At 38.9% G+C, this 19994-nt stretch overlaps 2 protein-coding genes across 4 annotated transcripts in view; both read right to left on the bottom strand.

The window, feature by feature from the left end:
- The window catches only part of LOC148878308 (ribonuclease 3-like protein 2), a 31603-nt gene extending 25806 nt beyond the window's left edge, over positions 1-5797 (bottom strand). Inside the window, exons 1-3 of one of the 2 annotated variants that reach the window (XM_088952663.1) lie at positions 4711-5797; positions 4463-4615; positions 4016-4377 (exon numbers count right to left, since the gene is read on the bottom strand). In XM_088952663.1, the coding sequence (XP_088808789.1) occupies positions 4016-4377; positions 4463-4615; positions 4711-5112 (917 nt within the window). In that variant the 5' untranslated portion in view covers positions 5113-5797. The remainder of the gene's footprint in view (positions 1-4015; positions 4378-4462; positions 4616-4710) is intronic. The other variant, XM_088952664.1, reaches the window with a different exon arrangement.
- Positions 5798-11625: 5828 nt separating this feature from the next.
- LOC148878307 (uncharacterized) overlaps positions 11626-19994 on the bottom strand; it is a 48468-nt gene continuing 40099 nt past the window's right edge. For both annotated transcript variants that reach the window (XM_088952661.1, XM_088952662.1), the window contains 4 exons: positions 16079-16174; positions 13165-13355; positions 12931-13000; positions 11626-12017 (listed from right to left, as the gene is read on the bottom strand). In XM_088952661.1, the coding sequence (XP_088808787.1) occupies positions 11907-12017; positions 12931-13000; positions 13165-13355; positions 16079-16174 (468 nt within the window). In that variant the 3' untranslated portion in view covers positions 11626-11906. The remainder of the gene's footprint in view (positions 12018-12930; positions 13001-13164; positions 13356-16078; positions 16175-19994) is intronic.

The raw sequence follows: 19994 nt of genomic DNA, 5'->3' as shown, positions 1-19994 counted from the left end.
ATTCAACACAGTGAATAACTCATCTGCAAAAGCCAACTCTGAATCCCTCAACCCTCTTCTCAAACCCAAATCCTAAGTCCCCTCAGACACACGAAGTGAGCAGATGGTTTTGAATTTATTTAGGGAAAGAGAATACATTACTAGGAATCTATCCTTAAGGGGGGTGTTCCCAAGCCAAAGGTCCTCCTAAAACAAAATTTTATTACCTAAACACACATCAAATCTGATGAAAGGCTGAAAGGAAGACGAGACTCTAGCAATTGCTTTCTAAGGGGAGAAATAAGAAGCCCTAGGGTCAACACCAGCATCCCATCCATTAGATGCCATCCCATGAATACTTTCCACCACCAAGAGCCACAAATTGTCCTTCTCCAAACAAAATTTCCACAACCACTTTCCTAACAAAGCTACATTTATTAATCTGATATTGCCAATCCCTAGACCTCTCGCTTCCTTTTTCCTAGAAATTACTTCCCACTTCACTAAATGGTCCTTTTTTGAGTCACCCGGTTCCCATAGATATTCTAACTTATTAGCAACCTTGGTAGGAAGCTTAAAGGTAGACAGAAAATACACCGGAAGGCTGGTCAGAGTGAACTTGATTAAAGTGATTCTACCCCCTAGTGAGATATAATTTCTTTTCCACTCTGCTAACTTCTTAGTGAATCTTTCTAAAACTAGGTACCAAAAATTTTCTGTTCTAGGATTTCCCCCCAAGGGCAGACCTAAATATACTAGAGGCCAACCACTTACCTCACAACCTAAAGCCCTAGCCACCAACTACACTTCATCATCCCGTAAATTCACCCCGGCTACACAACTCTTGTTCCAATTGATTTTCAAATTGGAGACTCTCTCAAAATGCATCACCACCAATCTCAAATTATCCATCTCCTAAATTTCCCCTTCACAAAAGAGAATGATATCATCCGCAAATTGTAGGTGAGTGACAATCACTTGTTGCCTCCCCACTCTCCATCATTTTAGTAGATTTCTTGAATCAGCCCTAGAAATCAGGACACTTAGGACATCCACTAATAAGGTGAAGAGGAATGGTGACAAAGGGTCTCCTTGTCTAAGCCCTCTCTTTGCAAGAAAGAAGTCCCTAGCTACTCCATTCACTAAGATTGAGAAGTGACAAGAGGTAATACAACCCTTCATCCACTTACACCATCTTTCCCCAAAACCTCTATTCTTCAACACTTCTAGCAAGAAATCTCAATCCACCAAATCATAAGCCTTTTCTAAGTCAAGTTTACACATCAGACCCTTGTAATCCACACATTCATTGGCTATTAAAATCTAATCAATAATTTGCCTCCATTTCACAAAGGCCCCTTGATTCGGTGAGATTAAGGAAGGAAGGATTTTCTTGAGTCTTAGTGCAAGAACATTAGAAATGATCTTATATAGGCACCCAATCAGACTGATCGATCTAAAATCCTTGGGTTGAATTGCAGGCACCTTCTTAGGGATCAAAGCTATGAAAATAGCATTTGCACCCGCATTTATTTTTCCTCTTTCAGAATTCCAAGAAGACCTCGACTAGGTCATCACCTAAGATATCCCAACAGTCTTAATAAAAATCCATAGTGAATCCTTCCAGGCCCGGGGCTTTTGATCTTTCCATAGAGAAAACTGCTTCATTTATTTCTTGAACCTCAAATGGTCTTTTCAGGGGTTCCAACATTTTCCTTTCTCCAACATGCCACTCAAAGTCGGTTAGAGTCTCTCTTGCTCTACTGGGACTGTCATAAATGGATTTAAAATGCTCCACATTACTTTTTGACAAACTGCAAAGATAAAACTACTGTCACAAACATTATAAGTCAGAAAACTTGAGACCAAAAGGAGCAATTCTTAAGCCCAGACAGAACTAATTGTGAACCAAAACATATAGAATTATAGATGCATTTTTTTAAGACAAGATCAAGTAAACTTTAATTAATCGAAAACCACACCCATGTGGTACAACGAGTGTACATTGGGAATATACAAAGCCACTATATACCAATTGCTCTTAACCTCTGGTTTAAGAGCAAGCCTGAAATCTCTTGTCAAGCATGTTTCCAATAAACATGATTAAATTAAGGGGCCTTATAATATGTTAAATATTCCTATTTCATATGCAAACAAGAAACAAAAATCCATTTTCGGTCTTATTCAACTAATTTTACTACTAAATCACTTTCTTGGGTGGTATTTGGTTCATCAGTAGATCTACAGTAGGTTACTTGTCAAAAACTAACTTATCACATAAGTTGCTTATCCTTAGTTATAAGTAAGTTCCTTAAACCTGATTTACTTAAGCTTACTTATCAAAGCTATTTTATAGATGGGAAACCAAATGCACTATTTTATTTAGGGTAAAAGACTTAAATATACCCTGAGTTTTAGAAATTGACTTAAACATATGCTATAGTTTTAAAATCGACTTAAATATACCTTGTGGGCTGGCCCCACAGGACTTAAACATACCCTAAAGTCACATTTACAGTCATAAAAAAATTTTAAAATCCTATTATGCCCTCCTATACTCAATGATACTTGTTTTGAAAATCTGAAACTGTAGTTTCAGATTAGAGCAAAGTATCATAATACTTTGTTTACTCACTCAAATCAATTGCCTGTGGATTCTTTTTCTTTTTCTTTCTTTTTCTCCCTCCTCTCTCGTTGTTACTTCATTTCACCAAGTGTTGAAAATACTATGAACAAGTTAACCTGGTGGGTGAATTAATATGTATGATCTTCGCCGGAGAGAGTAGCACAGGACCATCCACCCGTGGATCCTAATCTTTGGTCAATTAGACGAAAAGCCAAATTTGGTGTGTCAATTGGAATGAACAGTACAGGTGGTGGGCCATATACTATAAGCAAGTTAACCCAGTAGGTGAATTAATATGTATGATCTTTGCCGGAGAGAACAGCACAGGACCATCCACCCGTGGATCTTAATCTTTAGTCAATTAGACAAAAAGCCAAATTTGGTGTCTCAAATTGGAATGAACAGTACAGGTGGTGGGCCATATCTGATTTGATGAAACCATGTTTTCAATCTAATCCAGTCAAATAGATTGAAGTAAGTCTGGCTTGTGGAACAAAAACTCAAAAAACAGTTAATCTTAACTGAATCCTATATTGTCATGTTTAAGTATCCTTTGTCAGGCTTGGTCTCTTGGGAGGAATCACTAGTTTTTACTCTTTTGGTTTAAGGCAAAATAGAATTTTGAACACATGAGTTTGTTTTATGTTTGGTTCTTATTGAAATTTTGAAAGGATATGAAGGACAAAAGAGTAACAAGGTATGTTTAAGTCCTCTTGAAAAACCCAGGGTATATTAAGTCAATTAATGAAAATTCAGGGTATGTTTAAGTCTTTTACCCTTTTATTTTTCTTCTGATTGTCAGTTGATATCAGTAGAAAGGCTACTTATCTATACTGAACCAAACACCCCCTTAGTGTTACTCTGTAAGAATTTCATCCAATACACTTGTTTGGGTATTCCACTGAAGCTTTTGTGATAGCCAAGCCTATGTCACTTGGATATGACAAGGATATAGCTTGACAAGGTATCAAAACCTGAGTTTTCAGTAAGAATTTAAGTATCCATATGTTACCCTTGTACCCTTGTAGCGGTATCCAGGTACTATAGCTACATACAGGATTGGAACACAATAATTCCTCTCTATAGAAGGGCCATCTTGAACCTAAGGAGATAGTAAATGCATATTCCTTAGGCTATCATATAGTGCTACATCTGACAACTCTATGGATTTTAATCTATGTGCTATGTGTAAAGGTGCAATTGTACATAAAAAACCAAGTACTAGTATAAACAACCAAGGAAATATATAATAGACAATGTATTCTGCTAATTTTCTGCTGTAGATTTTATATATATAAAGATGAGGATTCTCAGCATATGAAAAATGGAATGCACATCTTTAGAAAGAAGTAATTTAGAAGCAAGTATCAGTTAACAAGATTATGATTTGTACAACGAGGAAATTAATACCTGTATTTCGGCGGATGCCACCGCCTCTTGCTACAAAGCTCACTCAACTTCTGTTTGGCCCCCTCGATTTCCTCAACTCCAGGACCTTCTATCTCCATGTTAGTTGGCTCCATACGCACCAACTTCTCCACAGCTACCTTTGCCGCATTAAGCTTCGCAATCTCCTTCTGATCCGAAGAACCCGAGGCAATGAGCTTTCCGTCCACAAAAACACTAGCGATATTACTCGATCCCTTCCTCCAATGCTTGATGTCAACTTGCTTCCCCCGCTTCTGGCAGAGCTCGAAAAGCGTAGTCACAGGCTGCGGTTGCTGCTGTAATGTCCCTTGCGTAATAATGGGCTCCAAAAGACCCCTAAAGACCTGAAAAAACAGAGAAACGAACAAAATTAAAAAGAAAAATAAAGAATTTCGATCAGAATAAGAGAAAAAAAAAATAAGAAGGTACCATCCACAAAGCTTTCAAATCAAAATCACAATCGACGTAAATAGCTGCAGCGATGGACTCAACAATGTCTGCTAAAACCTTAGGCGCTTTTACCATTCCACCATAAGGAACAGCACCATCTTCTTCTTGAACCACACGAGTGAACTCCTCAACCTTAAACGGAAACTCGAGTTTTAAATTTAAACAGATATACTAGAAAGAAGAAAAAAAAAGAAACAATAATCGAAGTGGATCAACAAGCTCAGTACCTTGACATCAAGAGAAGGAGCATTATGTCGGACATAGCGATAGAGGCCGTGCCTAACAGCGACGCGGGCGAGCTTCTCCGTGCTAATGTTGGCAGCGCGGAGGACAGAGAGTTGACCCGGGTCGAGATCCGGGTACGAAATAAAGAAAAAGTTGGTGAGAGCGAGACCCAAAGCGGCGTCCCCAACGAACTCGAGACGTTGATAGGAAGGCGACCGGTTGCAAGACGAGTGAGTCAAAGCTTCCTCTAGGAGATCCTTATTCTTGAATCGGTAGCCAAGGAGGTCTTCCACGGCCAAAATAGAGGCTTTCATGTTCATGTCCACTGCTCCTGCGTCTTCGGACTCGCCGTCGCCCACGGCGCATGTCAAATCGACGATCTCGTAAGGCTCCGTCATCTTCATCGACGGATCAATCTCATACAACAGAAGAAGCAGAGAACTTGGTTCCGGGCTTTCAGCTTGTCTTGTTCTACACTTCTACTGCTTCAGAGAGAGGACACCCAAGTGTCCCAAGTCCATTGGAATGCCCAAATGGACAAATGCCAGCTTGGTTCGTTTCATTTTCATACGTACTTTCATAGGGTAAAACCGCCCGACTATAAAAACATGGGTATACGTAGACACGATTCTCCGAGTCCGGATCTGCTCGTTGACAGAGAGATCACATGCTTTCATACGGTAGAACCGCAGATTATAAAAACATGGGTATACTTTCATACGGTAGACTTGCGCAACAGAGACAACATCAAGACCATAATTAGAAGACTTGCGTCCCAGAAGCCTGGGACGAACCGGAAAATGGAAACATCAACACCAGATTTCAGAGTAAGCAACTTCGAGTTCATACCATTTGGATTGGGTCGGTGTTCAGTGTTCTTGCCCTGGTATGCAACTGGATGGGACTCCACCGTCTACACATTAGAGTTAGCCATGGCTCATTTGCTTCGTCAGTTCATTGCTTTGTGTGGGAACTACCAGGTGGGATGAAACCCAGCGACCTCGACATGAACGATGTCTTCGGGCTCACCATTCCCAGAGCTGAATGACTAGTTGCCATATCGATGGACTTCGTGCTTGCAGTATCCCCTCTTTTGAGATATGACATCTGGTTCACATAATCAAGAAACCAACCATTCGCCTTCCATTCTGTCACGATCGATATCATTATTTAAGTGAAATATTTTTCCTTAAATAGCTCATAGTGCATGCTTTTAAATTTATTCTGCAATTCTTCTTTGTGAAGCTTAACCACCTTGGCAATTTCCTCCTATAGGGCTGTTCATAACAACACCCAAACCAATCAATCCGGTCCAATTCAATCCGAGTTGGTTGGTTTTCTTTACTATCAATCAGTTTCGGGTTATAAAAGAGCATAAACTGATGGTTCAGTTCGGTTTCGGTTTTCATGTATGAAAACTGAAATCAAATCGACCCAAACCAACTTAGATATATATTATATATATTTCAGTTTTAATATATATTTCAGATATATATTTGTGAATATATATATATATATATATATATATATATATATATATATATATATATATATATATATATATCGCTTCTTAGACTTGAATCTTTTATCGTTCACACCGAGAGAATCATTCACAAAATCGACCCAAACCGACTCAAACCGATCAAGTCAATTTTACTTAGTACAGGGTCGGTTTCGGTTTCATTTCTAAGTAAACCAACCAGGTCAGATCGGTTGGAAAAACGCCAGTAAATCGACCCAACCCGACCCGTGAACAGTCCTATCCTCCAATTTTGATATTATACTTGACATCGGTGCGCTATATATAAACTCGGTTTCCTCCCATCTCTCTTTGAACAGACTAGAGAGGTCGAACCCCCAGTATAACTAGGCAATTCGGATTCTAGTTGCCTCTACACCTCCTCTAGCTCTAACTTAGTTTCCAACATTGATGCATTGGATTCAAGTATTTGACATTGTCATTATCCTTGACACCGTAGAACTAGTCATTTTCAATGTAGAATCTAAGCCTATGGCTGTTCATGGGTCGGGATTGGGTCGATTTACTGATGTTTTTTCAACCAACCCGACCTAGTCGGGTTACCTAAAATTGAAACCGAAACCGACCCTGTGTTAAGCAAAACCGACCTGATCGGTTTAAGTCGGTTTGGGTCAGTTTCAGCTCTACGTAGTGGTGACTCAATTGATGTTCATTTCTGGCTCTACATTCCCAAAGGAAACTGGCATTTCCTTAATGTCTTGTGGCCCATCTATGGATCCAAATTTTGTGGAGGGAGCAAAGTTTGAGAGTACTATTTGTTGGAGTAAGATTTCAATCTGCAGAAAACTATATAATGGATGGATCAAACTATCAAAGCTGGCCAGATCCAACAAAAGCTAAGAAGATGCTCTCTGATACTGTAGATAAGTAGTGGTGAAATACTATAATTTAAGGCAAACATTTATTCATGTACTCTTTTTTTATTCACTGATGGAGTGATGAGTCTTGGGTCATCTTTAATGTTTACAACATACCTCCTAATGAACTTGGTAGTGAAGAACTAAGTAGGTTATACTAACTAGGAACTAACTACTAAGTCGGTTTGGGTCGGGTTGGTTTCGGTTTTCGTGTGATCGATTTATGATTTTTTATAACCCGAAACCAACCGGTGCTGAAGAAAACCTGGCTGACTCGAGTTGGGTCAGACCAAGTTGGTCGGTTTGGTCGGGTTGGGTCTTCTTATGAACAGCCCTATCTAAGCCCATGTTTGCTTGAATTCTCATTTTTTATTTAGAAACATTAAAATGAATAAGAATGGATAAAAATAGGTAGAATGAATCAAAAGTTTTTTCTTAAATAATAATTTTTTTTTCAGACTGACAAGTGTCATATAATATATTGCTCATTTTATTCTACAAAAAAATATTATGTGTCAATAGTCATAAATTGTCGGCCTAGGTCTTCAAAACCATTAGCATAGATGTTTATTGGTGGATGGCTGATGGCCAATATTCATTGGCATAAGTTTCCATGGCAGTCCACCAATAAACATTTATAGCCACAATTTTGTAGAGTTTATTTAAAGAGTGAAAATGAGCAAGATGGGACATGATTATTTTTCATGTTGCAAGCTAGCTCAATTTTTGTGCAATAAGTTGGTTTTTCATTATAAAAGAATGAGGCCCATGGCAAGACTTTTGTAACCAAACACTTTAATGTTATTCATTATTGTGCATTTTTTGCTTATGAGAAAAAAAAATTAAAAGAATGAGGACCAAAGTAGTGAACCAAACATCGCTTAATGTGCTTGAATCCTTTCTTGAGCCAATGATTCTCCATGATTTTCAGAATTGATATTTTGGTCATAGGGTTTGTGTCCAAAAGACGGGAGAGGAAATGAATAAGCTTAGGGGTGAACTAGCGAGAGCACTAGAACTTGCCCTTTATAAATCTTCTTGTACGTGGCTATGATGTTCTTATCATGGAAGGGAAGATAACCAGCCATCAAAACAAACAAAACCACTTCACAACACCAAATATCCATCATAGAGGTATTTTCAAGTTAGTAGGTTTTAAGAGAAAAAGGGAAAGAAAAAAGAAAAATAGAGAAGCTTTAGTGGGGTATTTTGGTAATTTAATGCTTATATCATCTGACTTAACGGTCGAGGGGGTTTTTGTCTAATGGCTAAAGTTCAGGGGGCCTTTGTCACAAAAAAAGTACAGGGGGGACTTTGTATCTAGCGCCATAGTACAAGGGGGTCTTTGTAATTTACCCATGGGGAGATGTTCCCCACTATGGCTATAAGGTCAGTGTGAGGAGTGCTTTGTCAGGAGCATATGCCAATTTTGATTCTCCACCCTCAATCTCAACAAAATTTTTGTGGACTAACTGTTAGGTCCTCTGGTCTCTGACCTCATTAAAAGAATAATTATTTTTTCTAAGATTTTGGTAGACATCCCTACGTATAGGTAATTACTCCTTTTTTTTACCTTGTAATTTGTTGCTTATCTATACTCAACCTTTAATTGAACTTACCAATTTATTTGCAAGGTTCAAAATATTGCAACATATTGATCCATATTGTACTTAATGGGTCGTGTAATTAAAAAAAATGCAAATGTGTCGATATTTTAAACTAATAAACCATGACCATTAGACCAAGGTTTTAAAAACCGACCCAAAAATGAGTGACCAAGAAAGAAAGAAAGGAGAGAAAGGAAAGAAAGAAAAAGAAAGGAGAGAAAGGAAAAGAAATAAAGGAGAGGAGGGAAGGAGGAGGAGGATCTGACATTCAGCGATGATGGTGATGATGACGGAGATGGCGGTGACAGTAAAAGTGCAGCAACAAGTAGATGTCCATTCTTCTCTCTCGTCTCAGATATGAGATCTGAGATCCCTCCACTCCAATCTTTTTTCTAGTCTCTCTCTCTCTCTCTGGATCTTGGTGATCTCTGAATTCTGATACGAGAGTCTCTCTCCATGGTTTAACCTTATTTTTGTTATTAAATGAAGAACCATTGTTTGGGTCGAATGGGTCAACAGTTTGACTGCCTGGGTCAGTAGTTCTTTGACCAAATCAACAATTTTTTGCCCAAAAACAGGTCAAGGGTAGAATGGAACCGATTACCTAGACAATCTCTGGGTAATGGATGGAACTCTGAAAATGTTGCTTTTTTTAATGGATGGAGGTTGAAGGTAGAGGACGAAATCTCATTTCTTTGGCTGTATCCTTCTTTAAGCTTTAAAACCCCTAAATTGGTCAGAACCTTACGCCCCCATTACACTGATTACAGTACTCATCTCTGCACCGTCATCGTTGCGCTCTTCCTCCTTTCAGTCTCAGTTCTCTAAAGTAGAAGCTTTGATCGATGGTCCCAGGTACACCCATTCTCCTCTTCAAGACTAGGGTTAGGATTTCCTCCTATTCCAAATCTAGATTTTTCACAAGATTCCTCCAGCAACCTTGATGAACTCGTTGCCAATCCGTTACCAAAAGATGTAGACGGCAATGGAGCTAATAACAGAAATGACGATCAGATCTATGAACTAGATGATGTGGAAGAAGAGAGTGAGAAGTGTAAGGTTTTGAATGAAGGGGGTTCTGATTTCTGAGAGGAGTGGATTAAAAGGAATCAGAGTCTGAGGGTGCAGATTGGAATAGAAACAAGAGGTTTGGTTACTACTGGCATCATGTTCAAGGAGTGACGAGGTGGGCGTTTGATAGGTGTTCGATTGCTGAACAGTGGGACGATTATTCTTATTCTAGTTTTGGTTTGGATTCCAAGGATCAAAGTAAGATTATGTTTGCTTCCGAGTTCGGACATTCAACCTTTGGATGGATGAGGACATCCAAGCTCAGTTTGGAATGAATGTAAATACAAATATATAGAATGCAAAACCTTATATTTTATATGTATTTATGTTGTATATATTTGCATTTGTACTCTTTCCAAACTGAGCCTTAGGGTAAATTGAATAAAATTAACAGAATTGAAGACGCATTGATGTTGATAACAGAGGGATAAACTTACGCAGAGAGTAATGTGGAATGAGCTTAAGACGATTCCCTTTGGTGAAAGAAAACCATTGGGAGGAGAAGCCCCATGATCATGAAGTGGTGGGAAGAGTAATTTATTATTATTTATCAATTACTTTAACGTCATTTCTTAAAACTTTATAATTTTTATTATTTTATAATAATTTCTTAATCATTTTCATTTATTGTTATTTAAATAAAAATTTTAGGGCTTTCTCAATTTTTTTTTTACTTTTCAAAAACCAGACTTTAGATTTACCAAACGCCACCTGAAATCCGCATACTTCCATTTTAATTCAACAAGCAATGACCCCCGTACAATGGTTTGAGAGAGAGAGATAGAGAGAGGGAAAAAAAAGCAATACAACTCAAGGCAAATGAATCCGGCGCTAGGCATCAATAAAGTAGCAAGTCCAGAGGGTCCTCATCTGGGCAACAGTTGGAATTGGAGATGGCACATCTGAGTCCGCGTTCTGTGCACCCATGGATGCATTAGACGCGTGAACCCACAAATGGCAAAACGATACGTCGACCAGGCCAAACGCGCGTTTTGAGCGTTAACGTGGCCTGGCCAGTACAATCAGACGATTCACGCGTCCATGAACCAGTTCGTGTCCGGTCTAGAACACAGACAAAAATGGCCTTTCTTCGATTTTGTTTCCCCTGGGGAGCTTCTCCTTCCACCGAACCCTATCCATACACAGAACGCGTACTCGGCACATCTGGCTCTAATCAGGGAGCAGCATGTCCAAATTTATACCAACTTAGTAAGTGGTCTCATGCATGAGGAAGCTCCTACTACAGATTTCTTGTTAACACCCCGATATTTAAAGCCTAACGATGACTTAAAACTCAGTGGCCAGCAACGCTTGAGAAAAGACAGATAATAATCCCAAAAATCATCACCAGAAAGGCCTGAGCTAAATTTCTCCAAATGACAGAAATAAGTAATCTAGCCAAGTTACAGGTCTACAACTACCCATTTAGCAGGATGTATATAAAAACCGTCCCATGAGACGTGATTCAATGACAAAGTAAATAGAGTGATGATAAGATAGACGCCTACCGAGAAACCAGCTACTATATCTTTCTCAAAATGGTTTCAAGACCGATAAGATAAGAGGATGACAGACATGTTGAATTTTCAAGAAAATGAATGACAAACACAACGAAGGGTTCTAAATTCTAATCATGATAGTGTTCCCATCCAATCACCACAATATTAAGTAATAGAGTGCTGAGCGCTCACGAAAAGTACCAACACCTTAGCGGTAAAAGCATAGAAGATTCAAAACGAAAGAAAAGCAGCCCATCTATAATGACCTAGAATAAGGAGAGTTTAGGGAGGTAAATGGAAATAGACAGCAAAGAATAGATGGAACATACATTCCGCATAGGAATTGTCCAAGGAACGGCAGGGATAAATAACCATAAACCATCTTTTTGAGTATCAATCAATACAACTTGTAAGCAGCAAATACAGAATTACATGAGGGGATCAAACTTACAAATATGGAAACTGTGCCAATATGTCAAAGCTTACAACAGATAGATCTATAAATAAAAAAGAGGTAATACTTGGAGTCTTCATATGGTACTCTGCCTTCCCTGTATAGTCAACACAGTTGAGGTCTGCCAGAAGCAATAAGAAATGCAGTTAGAACAATGTTGCTAAACTTATCTAATTTCCTAGCATATGTTCCAGTCCTCCAGTTTGATATGCTGCAGTCCGGTTTCCTCCTGCCACATTATTAATCAGTTGTTGCAGCCAACGCTTTGTTGTTGGATCTTCCTGTATGGAAATAGAGAACATGAAATAAGTTCAAAAATAAACATGGCAGGCTATGAATTTGTCTAGTAGTATTGGTACTACAATAATATTAGATCTGAGAAGATAATAGAAGATTCTGTTCTTATGTGCCAACTCTAGAGAGTTGCCAGGCTATTCTGTTCAATTCTCTCAGGGTTATTAGATACTTTTTAAGTCCTTTCCCCAACCTCTCCACATTTAGTTTTCTATATACAGTAGCAAGAACCAAATACTGCACGAAGATTAGAAGTCATGGGGGACTTTAATTTTATGATCACAAAAAGTGCACTTCATAGAAGGTATCTGTGATACAGGATTACTCTGAAGGAATTATATGAATTATGTATCTGGAAAGAACAGACTGGCTAGAACAATAAAGGATCAAAACAACCTGGGACTGGAAGACACAGTAATGGGTGGTAACATACACTGAGGAACTTCATAATATGAAATCCCATAAACTGATCAATTCAAAAGATACTAAATCACTGAATTTTAGAAGTAACCAAACAGGGATTTTATGGGCTCTAGGTGGATCCCATTGCCTTGGAGAAATGGAATTCTGACTAAAGTTTGCCAAGGAATCAACTGATAGTAAGCTTTGCCCAGTTTGGTTCAAGTATGCAACTCTAGGTTTGGCCAAAAGTCGTCGAGATAAATTTAGGAGTTTGGAGGCCTAAATCGAGCCTAGGCCATGATATCGCAGTTAGGCCCAACTACCTGGAAATGGAAAGGACAGACAAATCATTTGCAATCCAAGATTTTTATATGTAACAAACCAGAAAGATACCCAACAAGATGATCAAATGACTTAAAAAGACCTGGTAGGAAGCTGGAAAATTGCCAAGAATGATAGAAGCAAGAAGCAGTTACATATTTCTCATGTAATACTTACACGAAGACAACTACTGAAGGTTGCATCTCTTAGCATTTCAGGCAGACAATTTCTTAATGCTTCACAAGCTCTGTAACATGAAAACCCAATAGCAGAATCGCATTACTAAATGCTACATATAAACATAAAGGAAAACTGCTAACAAGGAGCAGAGGAAAAGGAAAGGAAAGAAAAACCAGAAAGGTTGGCATTGATAAATTAGAATTTGTATCTCAAATGATTTGATTAACAAACCTTGGGTTATCAGATAGTCTAAGGTAACACCGAATGATATGCTTTAGTAGCCGAGATGAGGGTTGTTCAGCAAGTGAGTTAACCATGGATCCCAACACACGGCCTACAGCAAAAAACCTCTCTGCTGTAGCACAAATATAACGCAGCCCCACATCATCCAACAGTATTTTTTGAACAATAAATGTAGCCACCTGCTTTGGCAAACAAATTAACAAAAGCTTCCATGGAAATAGCACATGTATAGATCCAAGCTAGCCCTATCTCACAAAACCAAAGGAATATGATACATAAGAAATGATAACAGAGGATGCAACTGACAAGTGATGGTTTGCTGAAGCTCATGAATTGAACTTTAAACCCTACCTGCCCTGCCCCGCCCAGTTCCCCCCTCCAAAGGTCAATCCTGCCTTCCCACTCGCAATGAATAATATTTAAATACGATAATCTCTTTGTATAAGATAGAATTTACAGAGTTAGGAGACATGCAGTACGTGTATGTCATGAAGAGCTTTTTCTGTGAGAAATAATTATACTATTTTTTCTAGGCAAATAGACTGCACAATGGGGGTTGAATTATTTTGATAGGCAACTTTTCTAAAACCATTAGATGGTTTTGAAGACTTCAAGGGTTCGAGGCAGTATACATCTTGAATGGTCCCTAACAAATAAGAAAAATAATTAAAAGAAACTAATATTTTAACTCAAACTGAATAATTTAGTTTACTATTGTTTGTTTCATTGTTATAATCTTAGATAGTGTAGCCAAAAGCAATCAAAGCCTTTCTGAATCTGTCAAACCATGCTCCGTGAGATTGTTTCAAGCCATAAAGTGACTTCTTAAGCCTGCATACCTTTCCCTTTTCAGTATCATTGTAAAAGCCAGTAGGAAGATCTATATACACTTCCTCTTGCAGATCCCCATTTAGGAAAGCATTCTTCACATCAAATTGAAACAAGGGCCAAGAGTATGAGGCAACAAGAGAAAGAAGTATCCGAACAGAGGTCATCTTTGCAACTGGTGCAAAGGTCTCTAGGTAATCAATGCCATAGGTCTGTGTGTACCCTTTTGCAACAAGTCTTGCCTTGTACCTTTCTATACTTCCACCTGCCTTATATTTTACTGTGTAAACCCATTTGCATCCAACTGTCTCCTTGCCTTCTGATAGATCCACAATGTCCCATGTCTGATTCTTAATCAAAGCTGTCATCTCTTCCTGCATAGCTGTCTTCCACTTAGGTTTAGAGAGAGCCTCACTAACACCCTTGGGTATAGACACTGAGTTAAGAGAGGAAAGAAAAACACGGTAGGAAGGAGAAAGTCCACTGTAGGATAAGTATTATGAAATACAATGAGCAGTACACTTTCTCTTCCCTTTTCTGAGAGCAATAGGGAGATCAAGGTTATCTGTAACAGGGTTAGTAGAATCAATGGGAACTGAAACAGTAGGGGGACCAAGAGGAATACCTGAATCCATGTCAGCCGAATCTGGAGTCTCCAAGGATGTGAGTTCCATTGTAGTGGAATCAACCTCCTTGTGAAGTCTCTGTCGTAAGTAATGCTGAGAAGCAGAACGCAAAGGAGGTGGCAAGGTAGGTGACACAGGGTGGTGGTCAAGCATAGGAGTAGACAGGGACTGGAATTGGGAGAGGAATAGACTGCTGACTCACTTCCCCCAAACACTCCCCCTGAGAAGGATCTTTTGAGAAGAAGTATGTGGATTCAAAAAATGTGACATCCATGGTAATAATACCGGCTCCCAGAGACTGGATCATAGCAGTAGTACCCTTTTTGATTCTCTACATATTCAAGAAAGACACACTTCTTTGCCTTGGGATCAAGCTTTGAGCGGTGAGGACCAAGGATATGTGCAAAGCAGACACACCCAAACACCCTGAGAGGAATATGAAACATCTCCCCCTGAGGAAAAAGGAGACTAAATGGGTGATGAATCCAAGTATACGAGAGGGCACCCTGTTAATCAGATATACTGCTATGAGATCTGCATCACCCCAAAACCGAATTGGAACTGTAGATGTGATCATCATGTTTCTTGCATCTCAACAATGTGTCTATTCTTCCTTTCTGCAACACCATTCTGCTGTGGACTGTAGGGACAACTGCTATGATGGACAACACCATATTCCAACAAATATGAGGCAAGATGTCTTTCAAAATATTCCCTAGCATTGTCGGATTTGAACACCTTTATGAGGTAGTATTTCTTGATATTCCTACTAATGTAGTAGATCCTAGAGGTAGTCTCCATTTTATCATATGATAGCGGGTAGTTCATGTATCACTTTGGCTAGCAACAGTAGGTATGCATTCACTAGGTAATTTTATCTTTCATTTGTTTGACGGAATGTTTCTTTTATAGGAGGGTTGCAAAAAAAAGTGTTGTGACCATGTGGTCTAATCGAATCAAATCACTTTTTTTTATCAGAAACGATAACTTCCATTACAAATAATTTAAAACTGAAATACAGAAGTCATCCCTTACTAGAAAAGGTTGATTCAATAAACAACAAACATTACAGCACTGCCCAGTAAAGCCTCTCCCTTACAGTCCCTTGTTTTGCTAGGGTGTCAGCAAAAACCGAATCAAATCACTTAGCATGCACTCACATGGTGATTTGGTTTTAAATTTGAATATTAGCATGTTCATGGCTTATTGAAAGGTTAAAAGAAAGTGTTGTAACCATGTGAATTCATTGAAATCAAATAATCCATTGAAGGTTCAAGAAAAAGCTAGAGGAAGGACAAAGGACATGGTTGATGTAGTTGACAGAGGAAATGGCTCCCAATACAAAAACGGCAAGATAGTTTTCTGTTCAATGTGCCACAGAATCAAATGATATGAACTTGGGAATTCTCATTACTAAAAAAGTCATACAGGAAAAGTCAATCACTTACTGTTTTCGAAAGTTCACTACCCATCTCCATCGTGCGCAAACACAAGGGAATTATTTCAGTTGAGAGAAGAAAGCTGATAACTTCTGTATCATCAACCTGCAAAAGAATGTTTCAAATTTAAATTCATTAATAAAAGATTATCTTGGGGGTAGAAGTCCCATAAATAATGAAAAATGAATTATAATTAGTAGAAATTAAAACTAATCTTATGGGCATTACAGAACCAAGTATATGTGGGTGGATGTGTTTGTCCCCAGCATGCATGCATGAACCGTACAAGTAAAAAAATAGGAGCGGCTATCTTATGGTGTGTGTGGGAAGAAGAGCAGCTATCTCCATCAAGGTGGCACATTGAGTCAGAACCATGGAGCTTTTTCACTTCCTATACAACTAATCACATCATAAGAAGTTGGAGACATAGTTTTCAAGTTGCCAAGTCGACAAGGGGCGCTTTGTCACCTAGTCACCTAGGTGTCACCTAGGCAAGGGATTTTTTTAAGCAAAAAACATATTTCTTATGTTTCCTTAATCATCCATAATTTTCATAAGATAAGTGTTTGTCCCCTCATGTTTTTTTTGATAATTAACTTTCATTTATCATTAGAATCAAAGGATTACATCTGTTACAAGCATCACAGTGTAAGGCACGATTTGCAGCCTCACTCTTCAACAAAAAAATATTGCAGATTTACAAATGGACCCAGTACATCTGATCCCTAGTTACCCCCTGCTTATCTAGAGAATCAGCCAATTCATTGGCCTCCCTTTGTTGTGTGGGCCATTTGAACTTCTTCATTTCATTTCTGTAACACCAAATCACTGAATCTAGGTTCTTTAGCCAACTTCTTTATTTCATCTTTTGCAATCTGAATGCCTTGTAGGGCTGCATATAGTTCTGCCTTTAAAGAGTCTCCATGTCCCATTGGTCCTGAGAAGATGGCTCTAAAATTTCCTTCCTTGTCTCTTACAGCCCCTCCTATGCCAGATGGACTTGGGTTGCCTTGGCTGCTCCCATCAAAGTTTAGTTTCAGTCAATCTTCAATGGGAAGATTCCAAACTGACCCTGCTTTAATTTTTTGTACTGCACCAAAGGCTATGAAGCTCCAATTCCTCCAGATATCATCAAAGGAGAAATATTTGAAGAGGTCCAATGTTCGCAACCAATGTATAATCCTGGTCATAACACACTCCATAATTTGTTGTTTACTTCTTTCCTTCTCTTTGAAGATTCTTGCATTTCTTTCTTCCCATAATGTCCAGATCACTGCTGCTCTAGTGCATCTCCACAATATTCTTCCCCTTCTCTTCAGAAATCCAAAGGTTTATGAATCAAAACAACATTTTAATCTCTGTTGGCATATTCCACCTACACCCAAAACAAGGAGAAAACCAATTCCAGATTTCTTAGAAAATGAGCAAGAGATTAGTAGATGAAAGCAAGATTCACCGTCGGATTTACATAGAGAGCACCGATTTGGGGAAATACATAGACAAGGTCTTTTCTTTTGTAATGAATCCAGAGTGTTAATTCTCCCAAGAGACACTTCCCAACAAAAAGCCTTAATTTTAGGGGGAATCGGCTGAACCCAAATTTCTTTCCAAGAAAAGGACAAAGAGGAGGGGGCCTGACAAAGAGCTTTAGAAAAGGATGCACATGAAAAGAGGCCTTTAGGACTTAGGCACCAAAGTCGTCTATCAGGATTAGAAGGCTCTAAGCAAACTTTATCAAGGAAAAGGAGAAGCTCTGATAAATGATTAGCCTCCTCATCCCTCAACCCGCCCGATCGGACTGATACAGTCCGATCGGACTAGACCCCGACCAGGCCGGTTTGATCTGGTCGAACCAGACCGGACCAGTTCAGCCAGATGGTGGATTGACTTGGGTCAGATCATATCAGGTTTGTGCACAGATTTGAGCCGAACCGATTGACCCAAAGCGGGCCAAAAGAAGTAAACCGGACCGGGCAAGATTCGGATCGGGTAGTACGAATATGAACCAAATTTGATGATCCAAACCGAGCAAAGCAAGCGGGGCGGTTTAGGGTTTGGACCCCACCTGGTCCGGGCCGTTTCGGATTCGGGTCGACCCGGATCAGCTTGTGCTGGGTCAAGTAGGGCTGTGTGAATAATGGTTGGACCGGACGACCCGAACCGGGCAAAGCAAGTGGTGCCAAGCCATCCCGTTTGAGGTCTATTTTGAATTCGGGTCGACCCGGATCGGTATATGTTGGATCGGGTCAGACAGTGTTGAATTGGTCCGGACTTGGGTCAAATTGATTTGGATTTATGTTGGGTGAAGTGTGTTGATTCAAGACAACTAAATTTCGTCAATAACTAATAAAAAATTAATGCATTAATTATAAATTATGTGATTCAAATGAAGAAAATAAAAAAAGGCTAAGGAATTAATACTAATGTTTATAATGGTTAACCCAACGGTTATCCACAACCCAACCCATTTAAATGGGCAGGTTGATCACACAACCCGCTAAGTAAATGGGCGGGTTAGATTCTGCGTGGGTTGGGTGGGTTCAGCGGGTTGGGTGAAAAATTGCCACCCCTACCCATCACAATTTAGTTTTATGAAGTTTAATGGTGGTTGAGACCAGTTACATAGCATTATGCTACTCAATGAGAATGACGATGCAACCTATTGCTAATATCTAAGAATGCCATCTACCCAAGGCTCAAATAGAATTTTCACTTTGACCCAAGGAACCACTCTCAATGTTATGTTTTCAATTAAAGCTTCTTATGAATGATCCACCTCCTTGAAGATTCTTGCACTCCTTTCTTCCCAAATTGACCATGTCACAGCATCCCTAGTTGATAGCAATGAGTGCCAAAGGGCATGGAGGCCTTAATTCACAAATGGATAAGAAACAACGCTCCTGTAATCAAAAGTGTTTACACAAAAGCCCCTATTGACACTTAGTCCTTTTGTGATGCAATGGGATCTGTAGTAGAGTATGTGATGCTAATTGCTCAAAGGCAAGAAATGAAAGGGACAAAAAAAGTTATCAATAGAAAAGTTCTAAATCAGATGCATAGTGTCCAAAACTTCCTTTACTTCCAGAACTTAATTTCAGTCAAAGGGCTAATGCACTAAAACTGCAATACCAAATCCTTCAATGGTTAAACTATTGTCCATAACATATTCTCAAACTCAGTTGCTGATCAGCAGGAGGGATATCTCCCAATACCTATTTTCCCTTGCTAAGTTGTTATAACTGCTGAATCAGATGGATTATGGATAGTGTCCAAATCCTTCAATGGTTAAACTATTGTCCATAACATATTCTCAAACTCAGTTGCTGATCAGCAGGAGGGATATCTCCCAATACCTATTTTCCCTTGCTAAGTTGTTATAACTGCCGAATCAGATGGATTATGGATAGAGTGTCAGAAACTTCCATTACCTCCATAACTTGGTTTCAGTCTTAAGGAGCCAATGCACTATAACTGCAGATAAAAATCCCTTAATAGTTATTTTTATCCAGATTATATTCCCAAATAAGGTTTCTGGAATAGAGGGAGGGATATTTCCCTAAACCTGGTTGCCCTTGTTAAGTTGCTATTGATTGTTTCAGACATAATGATCAAGTGTGGGAGAAATCGCATTAGAACCCCACCTCATCTACAGCTTTACATCTTACATTTCTGTTCCCAAATAACATTATTTCTCCTGAATGATATCTTGATCATCATGAATGCTGATAAACAATATATCCAAATTTAAAAACTTTGTCTATTTTTTTATTGGTAAAAGGCTTTCTTTAATTGGTAATGAACAAAAAGGATACCACTAAAACATAAGACTATACAAAGCAAAGACAGTGAATATGGGCTATTTTTTTTGGATTGAAAACAGCGAATATGAGTTCCACCAGAACAAAACTACATATATTTTATCTAT

Source organism: Nelumbo lutea, chromosome 1 (genome assembly GCF_056320005.1).
Source record: "Nelumbo lutea isolate HS-2025 chromosome 1, American lotus-T2T, whole genome shotgun sequence".
In the NCBI taxonomy this organism is placed as follows: domain Eukaryota; kingdom Viridiplantae; phylum Streptophyta; class Magnoliopsida; order Proteales; family Nelumbonaceae; genus Nelumbo; species Nelumbo lutea.
The sequence above is the reverse complement of the archived record's forward strand: the minus strand, read 5'-3'. Positions and strand labels throughout refer to the sequence as shown.